General features: G+C 64.5%; 4 protein-coding genes across 4 annotated transcripts in view; 2 read left to right on the top strand and 2 right to left on the bottom strand.

Annotated features, from left to right (window-relative positions):
* DNHD1 (dynein heavy chain domain 1) overlaps positions 1-484 on the top strand; it is a 48,305-nt gene extending 47,821 nt beyond the window's left edge. Inside the window, 1 exon segment of the mRNA XM_048494001.1 lies at positions 31-484. Coding sequence (XP_048349958.1) covers positions 31-396 — 366 coding nt within the window. The 3' untranslated portion in view covers positions 397-484.
* On the bottom strand, positions 464-3,791 carry RRP8 (ribosomal RNA processing 8). The gene is made up of 5 exons (XM_048494881.1): positions 2,876-3,791; positions 2,660-2,789; positions 2,341-2,447; positions 1,177-1,273; positions 464-1,076 (listed from the first exon to the last, which is right to left on the bottom strand). Exons 1-5 carry the CDS (start codon positions 3,454-3,456, stop codon positions 948-950), a joined length of 1,044 nt encoding a protein of 347 aa, XP_048350838.1. The 5' UTR covers positions 3,457-3,791; the 3' UTR covers positions 464-947.
* Positions 3,640-9,040, top strand: ILK (integrin linked kinase). The gene is made up of 12 exons (XM_048494880.1): positions 3,640-3,915; positions 4,671-4,836; positions 5,021-5,116; positions 5,311-5,407; positions 5,696-5,779; positions 5,889-5,974; positions 6,129-6,238; positions 6,318-6,445; positions 7,800-7,921; positions 8,001-8,100; positions 8,288-8,418; positions 8,512-9,040. The coding sequence occupies exons 1-12, from the start codon at positions 3,827-3,829 to the stop codon at positions 8,659-8,661; spliced, it is 1,359 nt and encodes a 452-aa protein (XP_048350837.1). The 5' UTR covers positions 3,640-3,826; the 3' UTR covers positions 8,662-9,040.
* Positions 9,041-9,844: 804 nt separating this feature from the next.
* On the bottom strand, positions 9,845-13,191 carry TAF10 (TATA-box binding protein associated factor 10). Its single transcript, XM_048494882.1, has 5 exons — positions 12,564-13,191; positions 12,271-12,455; positions 12,130-12,194; positions 11,379-11,493; positions 9,845-10,528 (listed from the first exon to the last, which is right to left on the bottom strand). The coding sequence occupies exons 1-5, from the start codon at positions 12,772-12,774 to the stop codon at positions 10,439-10,441; spliced, it is 666 nt and encodes a 221-aa protein (XP_048350839.1). The 5' UTR covers positions 12,775-13,191; the 3' UTR covers positions 9,845-10,438.
* Between the last annotated feature and the right edge of the window lie 895 nt (positions 13,192-14,086).

Genomic DNA, 14,086 nt, shown 5'->3' on the forward strand with positions numbered 1-14,086 from the left:
GACGCCAACCTCGGTCCTTGTCTCCCCCAGGTTCTGCTCACGATGCGGCCCCCCAGCAACGCTCCCAACAAGGTGGGGCTGTACCTGACAGGCCTGGAGCTACGCCACGCTCTCTGGGACACCCACAGCTACCGGCTGCAAGAGGCCCCCTCGGCCAAGCCCTGCAAGCTGCCCGCCATCTGGGTCCAAGCGGCCTTCAAGCCATGGAAGGTGCCCTCCCAAAAGCCCACTTACCAGTGCCCCGTGTTCCTCGGGACGCCCGACGCCTTTGTGCCCCTCGGCAGGCGGAAGCCCGTCACGCACGTGGCCCTGCCGTGCCAGCTGGCCCCGGAGGTGTGCGCCCAGCGACGGGTCCACGCTGTCAGCATCTTGCAGGAAGACCGCTCGTCCCCGTGAAGAAAGACTCCCACCCCCCACCCCCGCTTCCGAGCCAGCAATGGGCAAAGACCAAAAAGCACACGCGTACAGAAATAAAGGGATGTATTGTTTGCGTATACAAAGCCTGGCCCTCGTGCTCCTTGGTTCTGCCTCCCGGTCTGGCCAGGCCCTCTAGCCCGTCAGCTCCTGCATGAACCCCGGGCAGGCTCATCGGCAGCAAGGAGCCTGAGACCACGGGAGCCACCGGGTCCCACCTCTGCAGGGAGCCTCAGCAGCAACCCCTACAGCACAGTCCCCCCCCCCCCACCCGGCGGTGCCCAGTTCTGACCAGCACTGCAGCTCTGCCAAGGCAGCCGGGTTGAAGTCCAGTTTCGTACCCGCCACCCTGGAGCCAGCACCGCCTCCAGCCCCAGAGCTCCCTGCCACGGTCCACGTCGCCCTCTGCTCCGCCACCGTCCACACAGCCACGCCATTGTGCTGAATGGCGGACAGCATAGCTTTGGCCAGGGATGGCAGGTGCTTTATTCAGACTGCGCACAGACATCATGCGCCCTGGCTTCACCCCCCCCTCAGCGCCGCTTGTAGACGCAGGGCCGGAGCACCAAGCCTGCGGGTGTCTTCGTGGGGCCAGCCCCACTGGTGTGTGGCGGACCCTCCTTGCGCAGCTCCAGTGTGTAGAAGTGGGAGCCAGAGACATCCTGAGGGTGGGGGGAGAGGGAGGGAACTGGTCAGGAGCAGGAGGGAGGCAGACCACGCCCACTGCCAGCCCGAGAGAGAATGCACCCTCCCCCAACTCACCTTGGAGACCAACTGGAAACCCAGTGAGGCCAAGGACCCCAGGAAGCCATGCAGGTCTTCAAAGCGACTGGCCACCTCGGCCACCAGGAGAACGCCCCTGCAGAAAAGAGCGTGCCTGGTCATCGCACCCCCCCCCCAATGAAGAAAAGGTGGCAGAAACTGGCCCAGGTGCAGGAAGGGGATGGGAGGAAGTCAGCCCTGGGGGCCCCCACCAACCCCCCTCCCCTTCTGCCCCAAGGGAGAAAGCCCCTGGGCCCGCTCTGTCCTGCCAGGGCCCCCGATCCGTGGGGTGCAGACCTCTCATCAGGGCATGACGCCACTTTGGGAGACTCCATGGAAAAGCGGGAGGAATTCTGACCAGGACGGGGGCATGTTGAAGTCACTGGGTCTGCAAATCCAAGACAGTTTCTTTTGGAGACCGCCGATTCCTGGCAGGTGGCTACGGGCCTTCGCCTGGGAGGGCCAGTCGAGCTCGATCTCGTGAGATCTTGGGAGCTAAGCAGGGCCGCCCCTTGATCTCTCGGCGACTGCTAGCCATGGCGACTGAAGGGAACCTCCACAGGCACCGAGGGGGCAAACCTTTGGCTCCAGTGCTGCCCTGTTGCTGGCCCTCCAAGGTAACTGGCCAGCCGCTCTGCTAGGCAGGATTCTGGGCCCCCGGGTGGACCACGGTGCTGTCCAGCACTTGGATGGGAGACCACCCACCCAGGGCGGTTGTGCAGCGGCAGCCAACGGCAAACCCCCTCTCCGCGTTGAAAAGACTGCCAGGTTGCCATTTGTTGGCTGTGATTTGATGGCACTTCACTCTCTCTCTCTCTCTCTCTCTTCAGTGCCAGACAAAAACAAGCACCTGATCTTTCCTCGCAGTTATTAGCAGCATCTTTGATCCGTTAAGGCCAGTTCGCGGGGCCTTCAGAAGCAAAGGGCTTGACACAAGAGCTACACTGAGCGCGGGGGGGGGGGGGACGGGGGGGGACCTGGTTTTCTGAATGGGCTGAAAGGCGGCCAATTAGCCGAGCCTCCTGGGGTCTGGCAGCCCTGCTTGCAGGACAGGGAGTTGTGTGCAGGCAGGGCCGGCCAAGCACCTGCTGCTGATGCTCCGGTCATGGCTGCGATGCCCCCCCCCCCCCCGCCCAGTCAGTCCAGTCTCTTGGCCCCAATTACCCGACTCGCAACACCCGGTTGGCTTCTTCCAGGATCTCACACAGATTCGTCCCCATGAGCGCCAAGCAGAAAACCGCCACGTCCACAGAAGCATCCTCCAGGGGCACCTGTGGCCATGTGAGCCGGGAACAATGTTGGGGGAGGGGGGGAGATGGGATGACATCCCATGCCAGAGGTCACCCCCTCCCCCAAGCACAAGCAGGGGATCCTGTGCCCACAGCCCCCCAGGCACAGCTTCGGGGCAGAAAGGGGCAGTCTGTGCAGAGCTTGGGCCGAGAGCCCCCCCCCCCCCCGTCCTGCTGCTGCTGCTGTGGGGTACCTGGGCCATGTCGCAGATGGTCACGCGGGGGTCCAGGGCTGCCACGTCGAAGCAGTGCACGCGGTTCGGGATGCTCCGGGCCAGCGTGCAGTCCCCGCAGCCGAAGTCGGCCACCACCAGCGAAGCCGGCCTGCTCGGGAGAGGAGAGGAGAGGAAGCCCCTGCGGCTGCAGCAGAAACCCACCGGCGGCTGCGCCCGCCCGCCCCTTCCCCTCACCTGCGGCGCAGGTAGCGGACGAAGCGCTGCAGGGGCCTGTCGGGCCAGCGGGCCAGCTGCTGGGCGAAGCCGCGGTGGTAGGCGGCGAAGGCCTCGGGGTCCTGCTGGAAGAGGCGGGCGGCCTGGCGGCTGGGCCGGCTGTACAGCTGCTGGTTGAGGTAGCGGAAGCGGGCCGAGTCCAGCCGCTGCTCCAGCCGCCGCCGCACCGGGGGCGAGGGGGGCGAGGGGGGCGAGGGGGCCCCGGGGGGCGGCGGCGAGGGGGAGCGGGGCGCTGGCGGGCGCTGGCCGGGACGGAACTTGTTCTTGCGCCGCCGCTGGTTCTTCTGCCGGTTCCGCCACTGCCGCCTGCTCAGCCGCCGCTCCGCCCCCGCCCCCCCCTCGGGCTCCGCCTCGGCCGCCGCGCTGCGCTCCCCGCGGGGAGAAGAGGCGCTGGGCGGGATGGCGGCGGCCGAGGCGGCCTCCAAGCGCCGCAGGGTGGCCAGGAGGCGGCGGCGGCGGGCGGGGGGCGGCGGCGGGAGCGGGGGGCGCGCAGCCGGTGGGGGCGCCCCTTCTCCGTCGCTCCAGGCGCCCTCCTCGAACATGGCGGCGGCGGCGGCCCCGGGCAGGCAGGCAGGCCGGCAGGCGGCGCGGGCTCCCGGTAGCAGCGCAGACCAGTGACGTCACGGCGGGCATGGGCTCCCCGCAGCGGCGCAGGCGAGCGACGTCACGGGCGGGGGCGGGCCCTTCTGGTGGCCGGAGCGCCCCCTGCCGCCCGGAGGCCGCGCGCCCTCCCTTCCGCCCCTTCCGCTCGCCCGGGCCCCCCGCCCTGGCAGTCGGGCGGGCAGCAGGAAGGAGCCCCCGCCCAGGCCAGCAGCGGCGCCTCGACCCTCCCTCCCTCCCGCGCAGCGCCCGGCGGAGACCCCCCCCGCACCCCGAGGAGGAGGAGGAGCCCCCGCCCCGCGCCCCGCGCCCATGGACGACATCTTCACCCAGTGCCGGGAGGGCAACGCCGTGGCCGTGCGCCTCTGGCTGGACAACACCGAGAATGACCTCAACCAAGGGTGAGCGCGGGAGGGGGGGCGGGGGCGGAATCGCACGCCCGCCCGGCCAGGTAGGACTCTCCCGCCGGAGGTTCCCGCCGCGGCCAGCATACAGGCGGGACTGGCAGCCGACGGGCGATCTCCCGGCGGGAGGGCGCGCTAGGGCGGGGGTCGCCCGTCTGTCCCCCGCCCCCCGAGCCTCCCAGCCCGCCCTCGCTTGACAGCGCCGGCGCCCCCCTCCTCCCTCCCTCCGACGGGCGCTCCCGACCAGGGCGGCGACGGGGAGGGGCTCCGTGGGGTTGGCCGCCGCCGCCCGCAAAGCGACCGAGGGGAGGGGGGGCTGCCTGGGCCGAGATCTCCTTTTAAGGGCCGGCGGCGCGCTCCTCCCGCGCTTGGCCGCAGCCACAGACCAGCCGCCGGGGTGGGGGCGGCATCCGGGGGGGGGGCGCGCTCCTGGACCGCCTTCTGCCCTTCCTGGGGCTTCCTGCCGCTGATGCTGCCTCCGAGTCGCGGGGGGGGGGGTTAGGGTGCTCCTGGAGATGTTGGGGTGGAGTCTGGGGAGGGCAGGGACCTCGGGGGGGGGGCGGGGGCTGCGGCGGCAATGCAACGCCACAGAGCCTCCTCCCTTCGCTCTTCAGAGCGGGATCTGGAGGGAGCTGTAATTCATGGGAAGGGTCGGCCCCCACCTGGGGGTCGGCGGCATCCCTGGCAGAGGAGGGGCTGCGACACGCCCTGCCGCCCTGTCCGTGCTGCTGAGCCCAGCCCTCTCCCTGCAGAGACGACCACGGCTTCAGCCCGCTGCACTGGGCCTGCCGAGAGGGCCGCTCCAGTGTGGTGGACATGCTGGTCATGCGCGGGGCGCGCATCAACGTCATGAACCGCGGGGATGACACCCCCCTGCACCTGGCCGCCAGCCACGGCCACCGAGACATCGTCCAGAAGGTAGGGCTGCCTGCGAGCTCTTCGCGGGCTGCGAGCCTCCTGGCACTGCTCACGCACACACCCCGTGCTCTGGGGCGCCCCCTGCTGGAAGAGGGGAGGGAGGGACACTGCTGCTGCGCCGGGGGGGGGGGGGTCAGAGGGAGGGTCCCCCCCTCAGCACTTCTCCTTTTCCTGTTCTGCTCAGCTGATCCAGTTCAAAGCGGACATCAACGCCGTCAATGAACATGGGAACACCCCACTCCACTACGCCTGCTTCTGGGGCCAGGAGCAGGTGGCTGAGGTGAGGCCGCCATCAGGTGTGAGCTGGAGGGGAGGGGGGGCAGATGGAGGGGGGTTGGGGGAGGGGCAAGCCTGAAACCTGCGGCTGTAGACTGCGGAGGTGTGCTTGGGCCTTGCGAGGAGGGGCTGGGCTGTTTCCAAGCCCCCCCCCCCCGGCCGACATGACCCGCTCTCTCCTCGCCTGCCTCTTGCCAGGACCTGGTGAGCAGTGGGGCTCTGGTCAGCATCTGCAGCAAATACGGGGAGACTCCCCTGGACAAAGCCAAGGCGCCCCTGCGAGACTCGCTGAGAGGTGAGAAGGCTTGCCGCACACCAGCTCCGCGGCTTTGGTTGCCGCCTCTAGCCCCACACCTTGGGGGCCTGGTAGCGTGAGTGTGCCCCTCCTCTTGCTGAGCTCTCTCTGGGCATGAGCGGGGCCTGCCAGGGCACTTTCTTTGTGGAAACGTTTGGGAGCTGGGGCGTCTCGTGGGAAGGGTTAGGGGTGCTTGGTCAGGAGGCCGATGGGGCAGCTTCCTCCCTCTGGCGCCTGCCCGTGCCCCCTCCCACCTTTTTAGGGGTGCCGGTTTCTCTCTCCCTGCAGAACGCGCAGAGAAGTTGGGCCAAAGTCTGACCCGCATTCCTTATAAAGATACCTTCTGGAAGGGCACAACGCGAACGCGACCCCGTAAGATACTTTCCCCCCCAGAGTGTGTGTGGGAGGGGGGGCGCAGAGGTGGTGGGCAGGGGCCCTGGCTGAGAAGCCCTCGCAGACCTGGCCTGACTGTTTGTTCTAGGCAACGGGACTTTGAACAAGCTGGCAGGGATCGACTTCCGGCAGCTGAGTCTGGGCCACAAACTCAACGAGAACCAATCAGGAGAGGTGCTGACCTTTTTCCCCACACGCCACCCCCCCCCACCCCCGAGGATACCTGGGAGGCTAATTGCCCACTGGCTGCTGTCTGTGCCTGTGGCCAGTTCCCGTGGCTGTCGTGCCTTCCTGCCCTTTCCCACCCTGACACCCCTTTCCCCCGCAGTTGTGGAAGGGCCGCTGGCAAGGTAACGACATCGTCATCAAGGTGCTGAAGGTGCGGGACTGGACGACGCGGAAGAGCCGGGACTTCAACGAAGAATACCCGAAGCTCAGGTGATGGGGGAGGGGCCAGTCCCCGGGGGCAGGCAGTTGCCGGCTTTCTGTTTTACTGACGCCCTTTTCTGCTCGGTAGGATTTTCTCGCACCCCAACGTGCTTCCGGTGCTGGGGGCCTGCCAAGCCCCACCCGCCCCCCACCCCATCGTCATCACCCACTGGATGCCCTACGGCTCCCTCTACAACGTGCTTCACGAGGGCACAAGTGAGTCCTGTGGTTCGCTTGTGTGTGTGTGTGTGGGGGGGGGGACACGTGGAATGCCTGGACTTGATCCTGCCCCATAAGTGCCACGGCCTCTTCCTTGCTCAGGTGTGCAGCAGCAGATGTCGTTGCCATCAGGACAGAAAAGATCCTGGATCTTGCATCTGCTTCTTTCTGTGTAGTTCAGCAGTTAAAATGTGCCACGTTTCCATCAACGTCCCCCACTGCTGGCTCCTTTTTTAAATACTGAAAATTGCCTCCTCACCCTCAAACATACATATCGTTTGCACTATAGGGTAGTGGACATCTCCCCCCCCCCTCCCAGATTGTCCGGGGTCTTAGGACAGGTCTCCCTTCCTTTCCTCTGTCTGTGGGCTGTGTCGGGTTTCCCTGAAACTAATTGGGATCTGAGTGGATTTGCAGGTTTTCTCTGAACAGAGTGTGGAGTCCTCAGTTGTGGCCTTTGAGCGTCTGAGGTCTAAAATGGGTGAGCTCAAGAGACAGGCAGCCTTGAGCTAGCGGTTGCCGATCCCATCTTCTGGCAGAGGGGCACCCCCCCTCCCCCCGGGTCGCTCTCCCTTGGCCACCAACCTGGATAGCTTTAAAAGGGGCTTGGACAGATTTATGGAGGAGAAGTCGATCTATGGCTACCAGTCTTGATCCTCCTTGGTCTGAGATTGCAAATGCCTTAGCAGACCAGGTGCTCTGGAGCAGCAGCAGCAGCAGCAGGCCCTTGCTTTCACCTCCTGCCTGTGAGCTCCCAAAGGCACCTGGTGGGCCACTGCGAGTAGCAGAGTGCTGGACTAGATGGACTCTGTTCTGATCCAGCAGGCTAGTTCTTATGTTCTTATGGATGAGGAACAAGCCTTCCTGCCCACCCTCTGCAAATGCTGACAGCAGCTGGATCAGACCAGAGTCCATCTCCTGGCACTGCACACGCAGTACCTTTGGGAGCTCTCCTTCCTTCCTTCAGCCGCTGGGCTGGGGGAATGACCACAGCTCCTCAGTCGGCTCAGGCCTGGCTTAGCTTCTCCGTTTGGGTGCATCAGGGCGCAGTGGGTTCTTCTGCCGGCCACGAGCGGTGGCTGCTGAGCCCCACCAGTCTCTGTCACGTCTGTTCAGACGTTTGCGTGGGGTTTAGATACGGGAGCTTCAGAGGGGGCCCACGGTCTGCCTCCCCCAGCGCTTCCTCTTCTGCTCCCTGCCAGTAAGAGCCATGGTGGGTGGGGGTGGAGGGGGCTCTGGAGGAGCAGGTCCCGCTTGGCCAATGAGGGGAGCAGCCGGGCCACGTAATCCCACCCCCACCCCCCGCCTGGCGTGGCCTTGCTGTACCCCAGCACCTGTCCTCTCGCGGCAGATTTTGTGGTGGACCAGAGCCAGGCGGTGAAGTTTGCCTTGGACATTGCGCGTGGAATGGCCTTCCTGCACACGCTGGAGCCGCTCATCCCCCGGCACTACCTGAACAGCCGCAGCGTCATGGTGAGTGGGGGGGGGGCAGTGCCAGGAGTTGGGGCGGGAGGCACCCAGCAGCTCAGGCTCAGCGTGTTTTGTCCAACAGATAGACGAGGACATGACTGCACGAATCAGCATGGCAGACGTCAAGCTCTCCTTCCAGTGCCCGGGCAGGATGTACGCCCCTGCGTGGGTAGCGCCAGAGGGTGAGTGGGGGCGGGGTGCAGCCCATTTGGCACAAAGCGCTCCTTTCTGCCCTCCCCTGGGGCTTCGGTCCCTTGATGAGCGCTGAGGGTGTTTCGTGCCCGCCCAGCCCCAACCAGCCATTCAAGGAAAGGTGCCGGGGACCCGGCAGAAGAGCTGGCAGCTGAGCTGGGCTTCTTGTCTCTCCAGCTCTGCAGAAGAAGGCGGAGGAGATCAACCGCCGCTCAGCAGACATGTGGAGCTTTGCTGTGCTGCTCTGGGAACTGGTGACCCGGGAGGTGCCGTTCGCCGATCTCTCCAACATGGAGATTGGCATGAAGGTGAGGAGGGGGCGTGGGCGGGGCTGCTCCCCCCCCGAGGGCCCCCCCCCCGAGGGCAGCCGTGGAGCTCTCACTCCTCTGATGTCACCCTAGGTGGCTCTGGAGGGCCTGCGGCCAACCATCCCTCCCGGGATCTCTCCCCACATTTGCAAGCTGATGAAGATCTGCATGAACGAAGACCCAGCAAAGCGCCCGAAATTTGACATGATCGTCCCCATCCTCGAGAAGATGCAGGAGAAGTGAGGGGAAGAGCCGTCCCCCATCCCTCCCTGGCCCCCGCCCTGCCCAAGTGCCTTTGGGTGGTGTCGCCCCCGACAATACGGTACAGCTGGAGCCCACCGCCTCGCCTTCCCCCGCACAGGAGCTGGGGGGGGGGTCACGCTCGCTGTCTGCCGCCTTGCTCTCCTGTCACGTGTAACCAGACTCTTGCTGCTTCGACAAGGTCCTCCTCAGTACGGCAAGCTCCTCTACCACGACTCCCTCGCTGCCTGCAGCCGCATTTCTGCTCCTGCCTCGCCCTTGCCCCCCCCAAGTGAGCTTAATTCTAGCTTTTTATTTCTTTTTTCTATGCAGCCCCAGGGCTATGGCCAGGGCCTTCAAATAAACACTTGCTATGAAAGGACGCCCTGCTGGTTGCTTCCTCTTGCTTGGTGGGCGTGGAGGGAGGCCACGCTGGAGGGAGCCCTGGAGACCACGGCTTCGGTGAAGCTGTTGTGGGCCTGGGGGGGGGGGGGGGGGGTTCGTGCTCCGTCTTCAGTGGCAGAGCTACAGAGGAAATGCACCTTGGGGTTCCTGCCTAACAGAGACCTCACTGGGAGAACAAGACACCCCGTGGGGGTGAGGGCACAGATCTGGCCTCGCTGCAAAGGTACTCCTAGTCAGCAGATCAGCCTAGGTGACAAATATCTCTGGGGCAGAGCCTTTGGGGGGAGGGGGGCTGCCTCCCCAGCAAGTTTGCACCACCCCTGCGGATGTTTAGTAGTTTGCTGGGTAAATCTCTGAACAAGCACAGTGCAGACCGGGCAGCGGGAAGGCACAGGTGCGGGTGGAGCCCTGTTCTATGCTGCCAGTTTCAAGCCAACCCCCTACATCTCTGACCCCCACCGTGCAAAGCAGCATCTGGCCTGCTGAAGAGCTCCAGTGGACCGGAACACCTGCCCTAGTTTGGGCAGTCTGGTTCTGAACGAAAGATGCTCCTGGGTTTTGTGGGGCCCAAGAGGTGTCTTTCCACTCGGCAGCCTCTCTTCTCCTGGTGTGTGGAAATGGGAAGAGCCGGGTTGCTGCTTCCCTGCGCTAGTGCCCTCCTCTTTGGGAAAGGGGGCGGAGGGGCGTGCCCGGAAGGGACCCTCCTGGTTCCAGAGCCGGTCCAAAGGGGCACCGTGGTGCTGATGAACTCAGGCACAAAAATTCACTCCACGCTCACAACTTCAGAAATGCAGGTGTCCCCTTTTTATAGCGCAACACTTCCCCTGCACACACAAGGATATCGCCTGGACACACACGTGTTCTCAAACAAGACATCTGGACCTGCAAGGCAGCCAGAAGAACATCGAGCCCAGAACGCAGCAACAGCGCTTGCTCTGCTGGACTTTCTTAGCCCAAGGGCACCGGGCAACCCCAGTTGGTGCCCACTGGACACACACGCGGCCAAAGAGGCCAAGCACAGCAGCACTTTCTTCCATGGCAGGCAGCAGGTCAGGCCCCAGCTCCTGAGGTCAAAAATCTCTAGGGTTACACAAGCAAACTTGTTGCCAACAGTCCAGGGGGTTTAAAGGGTGGTGGGGCAGAGAGACACAATAAGCTCCCCCTCCTGGTCCAGGCTGCCCCCTTCCTCCCCCTGCCAGGATCCACCCTTGGCAGCAGCCAGAAAGGGAGTGGGCAGAGATCTACGCAGGCCCCAGAAAGCACTTTAATATCATGGCAACCAGCACAACGTCTCTGAAGGGAGCGAGCGAGCGAGTGGGGGGAATGCAGGCGGGCAAGCGCCAGGAGTCCCGAAGATGCCATCCCCCAGCGGGGCCTAGGTGAAGTAGTGGGGCTTCTTGACGTTGACACCATACTCTGCCAGTGCGGGAGCCAGATCCTCCATGGTCAGTGTGTACTTCTTGTCCTGCAGGGAGGGAGAGTTCGGAGAAGAGCAGCGGTAGCCACAGGACCGCTTCATCAATTTTCCTCCCCCCTCCCCCCCAGTTCTGCCCCTTGCAGGAAACCTGAAAAAGTATCCCATTCGCTAACAATGCAAGACTCTCTTAACTTAAAATGCATGTGTCCGACAACGCCCAAGGCAGCTTATCAAATGCAAGCAGGCACAGTGAAAACCACGGGACGTACACTAAGCTGGAACCACGACGCCAGAGGCATCTGCCACCCCCGGCTGCTGGTCAGTGACGCCCATTCCTTACTTCCACCAAAGTCGCAAGGGAGCAATTCCATTGTGCGCCTTTTAGGGGAGAGGGCGAGTGTTGAAGCTGCCCATGCGCGTGCCAAAGAGCAAGTGTGGCCGTTCACAATGGGCGTGCCCAGGCCGTGGGCAAGCCTCCCTCACAAACAGAAATGGCGAGCCCGAGAACCTTAGCTCTGGATCACAGGATTGCATGGGGACAGGCCTCCATTACAGGTGTAGATCCCACACGCACTTCTAAAGGGCAACAGGCACCTTGAATTGTGACTGGAAACAAACAGGGAGCCAATGAAGCTACCCACACACCAGGGTAGCAGGATCACTCTGGTGTTCCCCGGCCAATCGTTTTGCAAGAACGTTCTGCACCAGCTGAATTTGCAAGTAGTTTTCAAGGGCAGCCCCACATACCAAACACTGCAACAGTCAAGCCTCAAAGTTAAAGCAGCGTGGGTAAGCGTGGCAAAATAAGCACTGTCGAGAGACCAGGCCAGTGGGCCTCTGGCACAGAGGACACAGAAGGCGCTTTTGGAGGCCAGCCTTCTCTTGAGGAGAGCCCTACCTTGGTCTTGTTGCGCGAGCTCCCGGAGGCCGTTCCCTTCATTTTGCAGTGCTGCAAAGCGTCGTTGGCAATGTCAGAAATGAACTTTTGTGCAGCCAAGGAAATCAGGCGGATGCTGCGGGAAAGAACTCACAGTGGTCAACCAAAGTTCCCAGATGACTCCCTGGTACTTGCCACTGGCATTTTCACACACAAACTTCCAGGGGCAGGGGGTGGGAATCCAGCAAGGGACCTTGAAGGGCAGCAGGAGGAAATCCCAGCCCTTCCTGCCACAGAAATCTACACAGCACTTTATTTCAACCCTAAACTTCTAAACGAGCAATTAGCACACAGACTTTGCTGCCAGAGAATGTAGTAATAAGCACAGGCAGCTTTAGAAGGAAGGAAGGGAGGGAGGGAGGGAGGGAGGGGGGGGGGGCGTGATTTATCAGCATATGTGCCATGTTCAGAGACAGGGACCCTTTGAATCCTGCAGTTGGGCCTCCAGAGGTCCTGCCTGCCTGGCCACCCTGTGCGGCAGGATGGCGGCCTCTCCCTGGGGGGCTCTCCTCCTTCTGAGGTCCCATTTGCCAGAGCTGAGCTGGGGGAAACCAGGAAGCCCACCTTCCTTGCAGGCCGACAGCTGGGGTGGGGAACGGGGGGGGGGCAGCCAACGCCCTGCGAGGATCGTGGAGGCAGGACCTGAAGGGAGCCTCTCCGCCCAGCCCTGCGGATCCTGCCCCTGCCCGCCCGCCGGGCGCCCCCGACTTACATGCGAGGGTCCGAAGCCTCAAAGCCCGCCCGGTTGAGGTAGTAGCCGCTGACGGCGTCCGGGATCTGCGGGGCAGAGCGGGAGGGGGTGAGTGAGGGAGAGGCGCCGGCCCCCCTCCCCCCCCCAGAGCGGCGGGCGCACCGTGGGCGTGTAGTCCTCCAGCTGCAGGAGGAAGTCCACCAGGGGCGCGCTGGAGGGGGCGGGCGAGCAGGCGGCCTTGGCGTCGCCGTTGGGGGTCGCTCCGGGCGGCACGAAGAGCCCGTTGGAGACGGCGGGGCCCTCGGAGGGCGGCACGGAGGAGGAGGCGGCGGCGGCGGCCACGGAACCTGCGCGGGGAAGGGGCGGGAGGAACAGGAGACGGTCAGCCGCCCCAACGGCACCGCCTCCGCCCACCCGCCGAGGGCTCTCCGCCGCCCGCCCGCCCGCCCGCTCACCTGCTCCTCCGCCTCCTGCTCCTGCCGCCGCCACGGCCCCGGGGCTGCCCTTGGCCCCTTCCCCTGCGACGGCGGCCAGGGCGGAGGGCTGCGGGGCGGGCGGGGGCGCGGGGGGCTGCGGCGGCGGCGGCGGCGGGGGGGCGGGGACGAGGAGGGCGGCCGCCGGGCTGGGCTCGGCCTCCAGGACGCTCCCGCTGACGGCGGCGTTCATGGCGGAAGGCGGTCAGTCACTTCCGGCCCACGCTACGGAAGCCGGAGTGGGTCTTTCCGGCGGGGCCGGCCTGGCTGCGGGGCTTCCGGCCCCGCCTCCACAGCAGGGGCCGCCGCCGGAAGTGCCGGGCATCGGGCTCTCTGCTGGGGCCGGGGGAGGGGGGGCGCCCTGGAGACCCCGCCCCCAACCCCCTCCGCGTCTCTTTTCCGCCCCCCCCGGGCCTCTCTCGGACCCCCCCCCGCGCATCCTTCGGCTTGCCCGCCACGCCCACCAGGCCCTCCCCGTGGGAGTCTGCCGCTGCCCGGCCACTCGCCGCGAAGCGGGGGGGGGTGTCTCTGAGCCCCCCGTGGCCATTTTGCAGATGGAAGAGCCCCGCCCGCGGCGGCGTCTCCTCGCCTCCTTCCCCCGCCCTTCAGTACACTTAAGAGAATCGCGTGTCTCTGCTGTGCTATGCGGGGGGGGCGGGGGGGCGGTCTGGCCTTCCTCACTGCACTGCGAGCAGCAGCTTCTGTCTTCTGGAGTGACCCGTCTGGTGTGGGAGGCGCTCTGGGACTTTGCCGCCGGGACCCTCCCCGGCGAATGCCTGCCCTGCCCCTCGCCCTTCGCAGGCTGCCTCCTCCGGCCGGCTTGCTGCTCTTCAAACCCTATCCTTTCTGTCTGTAATTTGGACCCACCATTAGGAGTCCTCTGCTGCCAACAGAAACGGCAGCTCCCTCCAAAAGAGCCCCTCCCACCTTCTCCATACGGAACATTCCCCATTGGCCATGCTGGCAGGGGCTGATGGGAATTGTAGTCCATGAACACCTGGAGACCCACAGGTTGCAGACCCCTGCCCCAGTCCCTCCATCTTTCCTCCTCGCAGGGCTCGGTCTCCTCGTCACACCCACCTGCACCCGCTCCATACTGTCTGCGTTCTTTGGGAAGTGAGGCCTCTCGTGCGGCACAAGGGACTCCAGGCGAGGCCTGATCGATGCAGGGTCCAGCGGGACTATGACTCCTGCCTTTCTCAGGCTGCTGCCTTTCAAGCTCCCTGCTGCAGGGCCAGACTCCCTCACTGCAGCCCGTTTCTGCGAGTTGAGCTCTTCCCTATCAATTCTCCCATGGATTTTGATGTTGACCCGTCTGCTCTCCTTTCCCTCAACTCCTGGATCATGTATGTCCAAAATTGGGCAGGGTGGATGCCCTAGTGGAGAACAGCCATGTCCACAGATGGTGTTCAGTTTGGAAGTACAGACCCTCGGAAAGGGGCCTGTCTCTTCTACTGAAACCAACAGGAAATATGACAATGAAATGATGAAAACTAAACAACAAA

The sequence above is a fragment of the Sphaerodactylus townsendi genome, linkage group LG04, assembly GCF_021028975.2.
Source record: "Sphaerodactylus townsendi isolate TG3544 linkage group LG04, MPM_Stown_v2.3, whole genome shotgun sequence".
NCBI classification, from domain to species: Eukaryota; Metazoa; Chordata; class Lepidosauria; order Squamata; family Sphaerodactylidae; genus Sphaerodactylus; species Sphaerodactylus townsendi.

What these genes read in the sequence shown, in the direction of transcription:
- RRP8 (XM_048494881.1), bottom strand. Translation starts at nt 3,456, where the DNA reads ATGTTCGAGGAGGGCGCCTGGAGCGACGGAGAAGGGGCGCCCCCACCG. An exon ending in CCATCTGCGACATGGCCCAG is followed by an intron (nt 2,448 to 2,659) that starts GTACCCCACAGC and finishes ACATGGCCACAG; the next exon opens with GTGCCCCTGGAGGATGCTTC. An exon ending in AACCGGGTGTTGCGAGTCGG is followed by an intron (nt 1,274 to 2,340) that starts GTAATTGGGGCC and finishes TCTTTTCTGCAG; the next exon opens with GGGCGTTCTCCTGGTGGCCG.
- TAF10 (XM_048494882.1), bottom strand. Translation starts at nt 12,774, where the DNA reads ATGAACGCCGCCGTCAGCGGGAGCGTCCTGGAGGCCGAGCCCAGCCCG. An exon ending in AGCAGGAGGCGGAGGAGCAG is followed by an intron (nt 12,456 to 12,563) that starts GTGAGCGGGCGG and finishes TTCCCCGCGCAG; the next exon opens with GTTCCGTGGCCGCCGCCGCC. An exon ending in GCTCGCGCAACAAGACCAAG is followed by an intron (nt 10,529 to 11,378) that starts GTAGGGCTCTCC and finishes CCCTCCCTGCAG; the next exon opens with GACAAGAAGTACACACTGAC.
- ILK (XM_048494880.1), top strand. Translation starts at nt 3,827, where the DNA reads ATGGACGACATCTTCACCCAGTGCCGGGAGGGCAACGCCGTGGCCGTG. An exon ending in CCTGCGAGACTCGCTGAGAG is followed by an intron (nt 5,408 to 5,695) that starts GTGAGAAGGCTT and finishes CTCTCCCTGCAG; the next exon opens with AACGCGCAGAGAAGTTGGGC. An exon ending in CACAACGCGAACGCGACCCC is followed by an intron (nt 5,780 to 5,888) that starts GTAAGATACTTT and finishes TGTTTGTTCTAG; the next exon opens with GCAACGGGACTTTGAACAAG.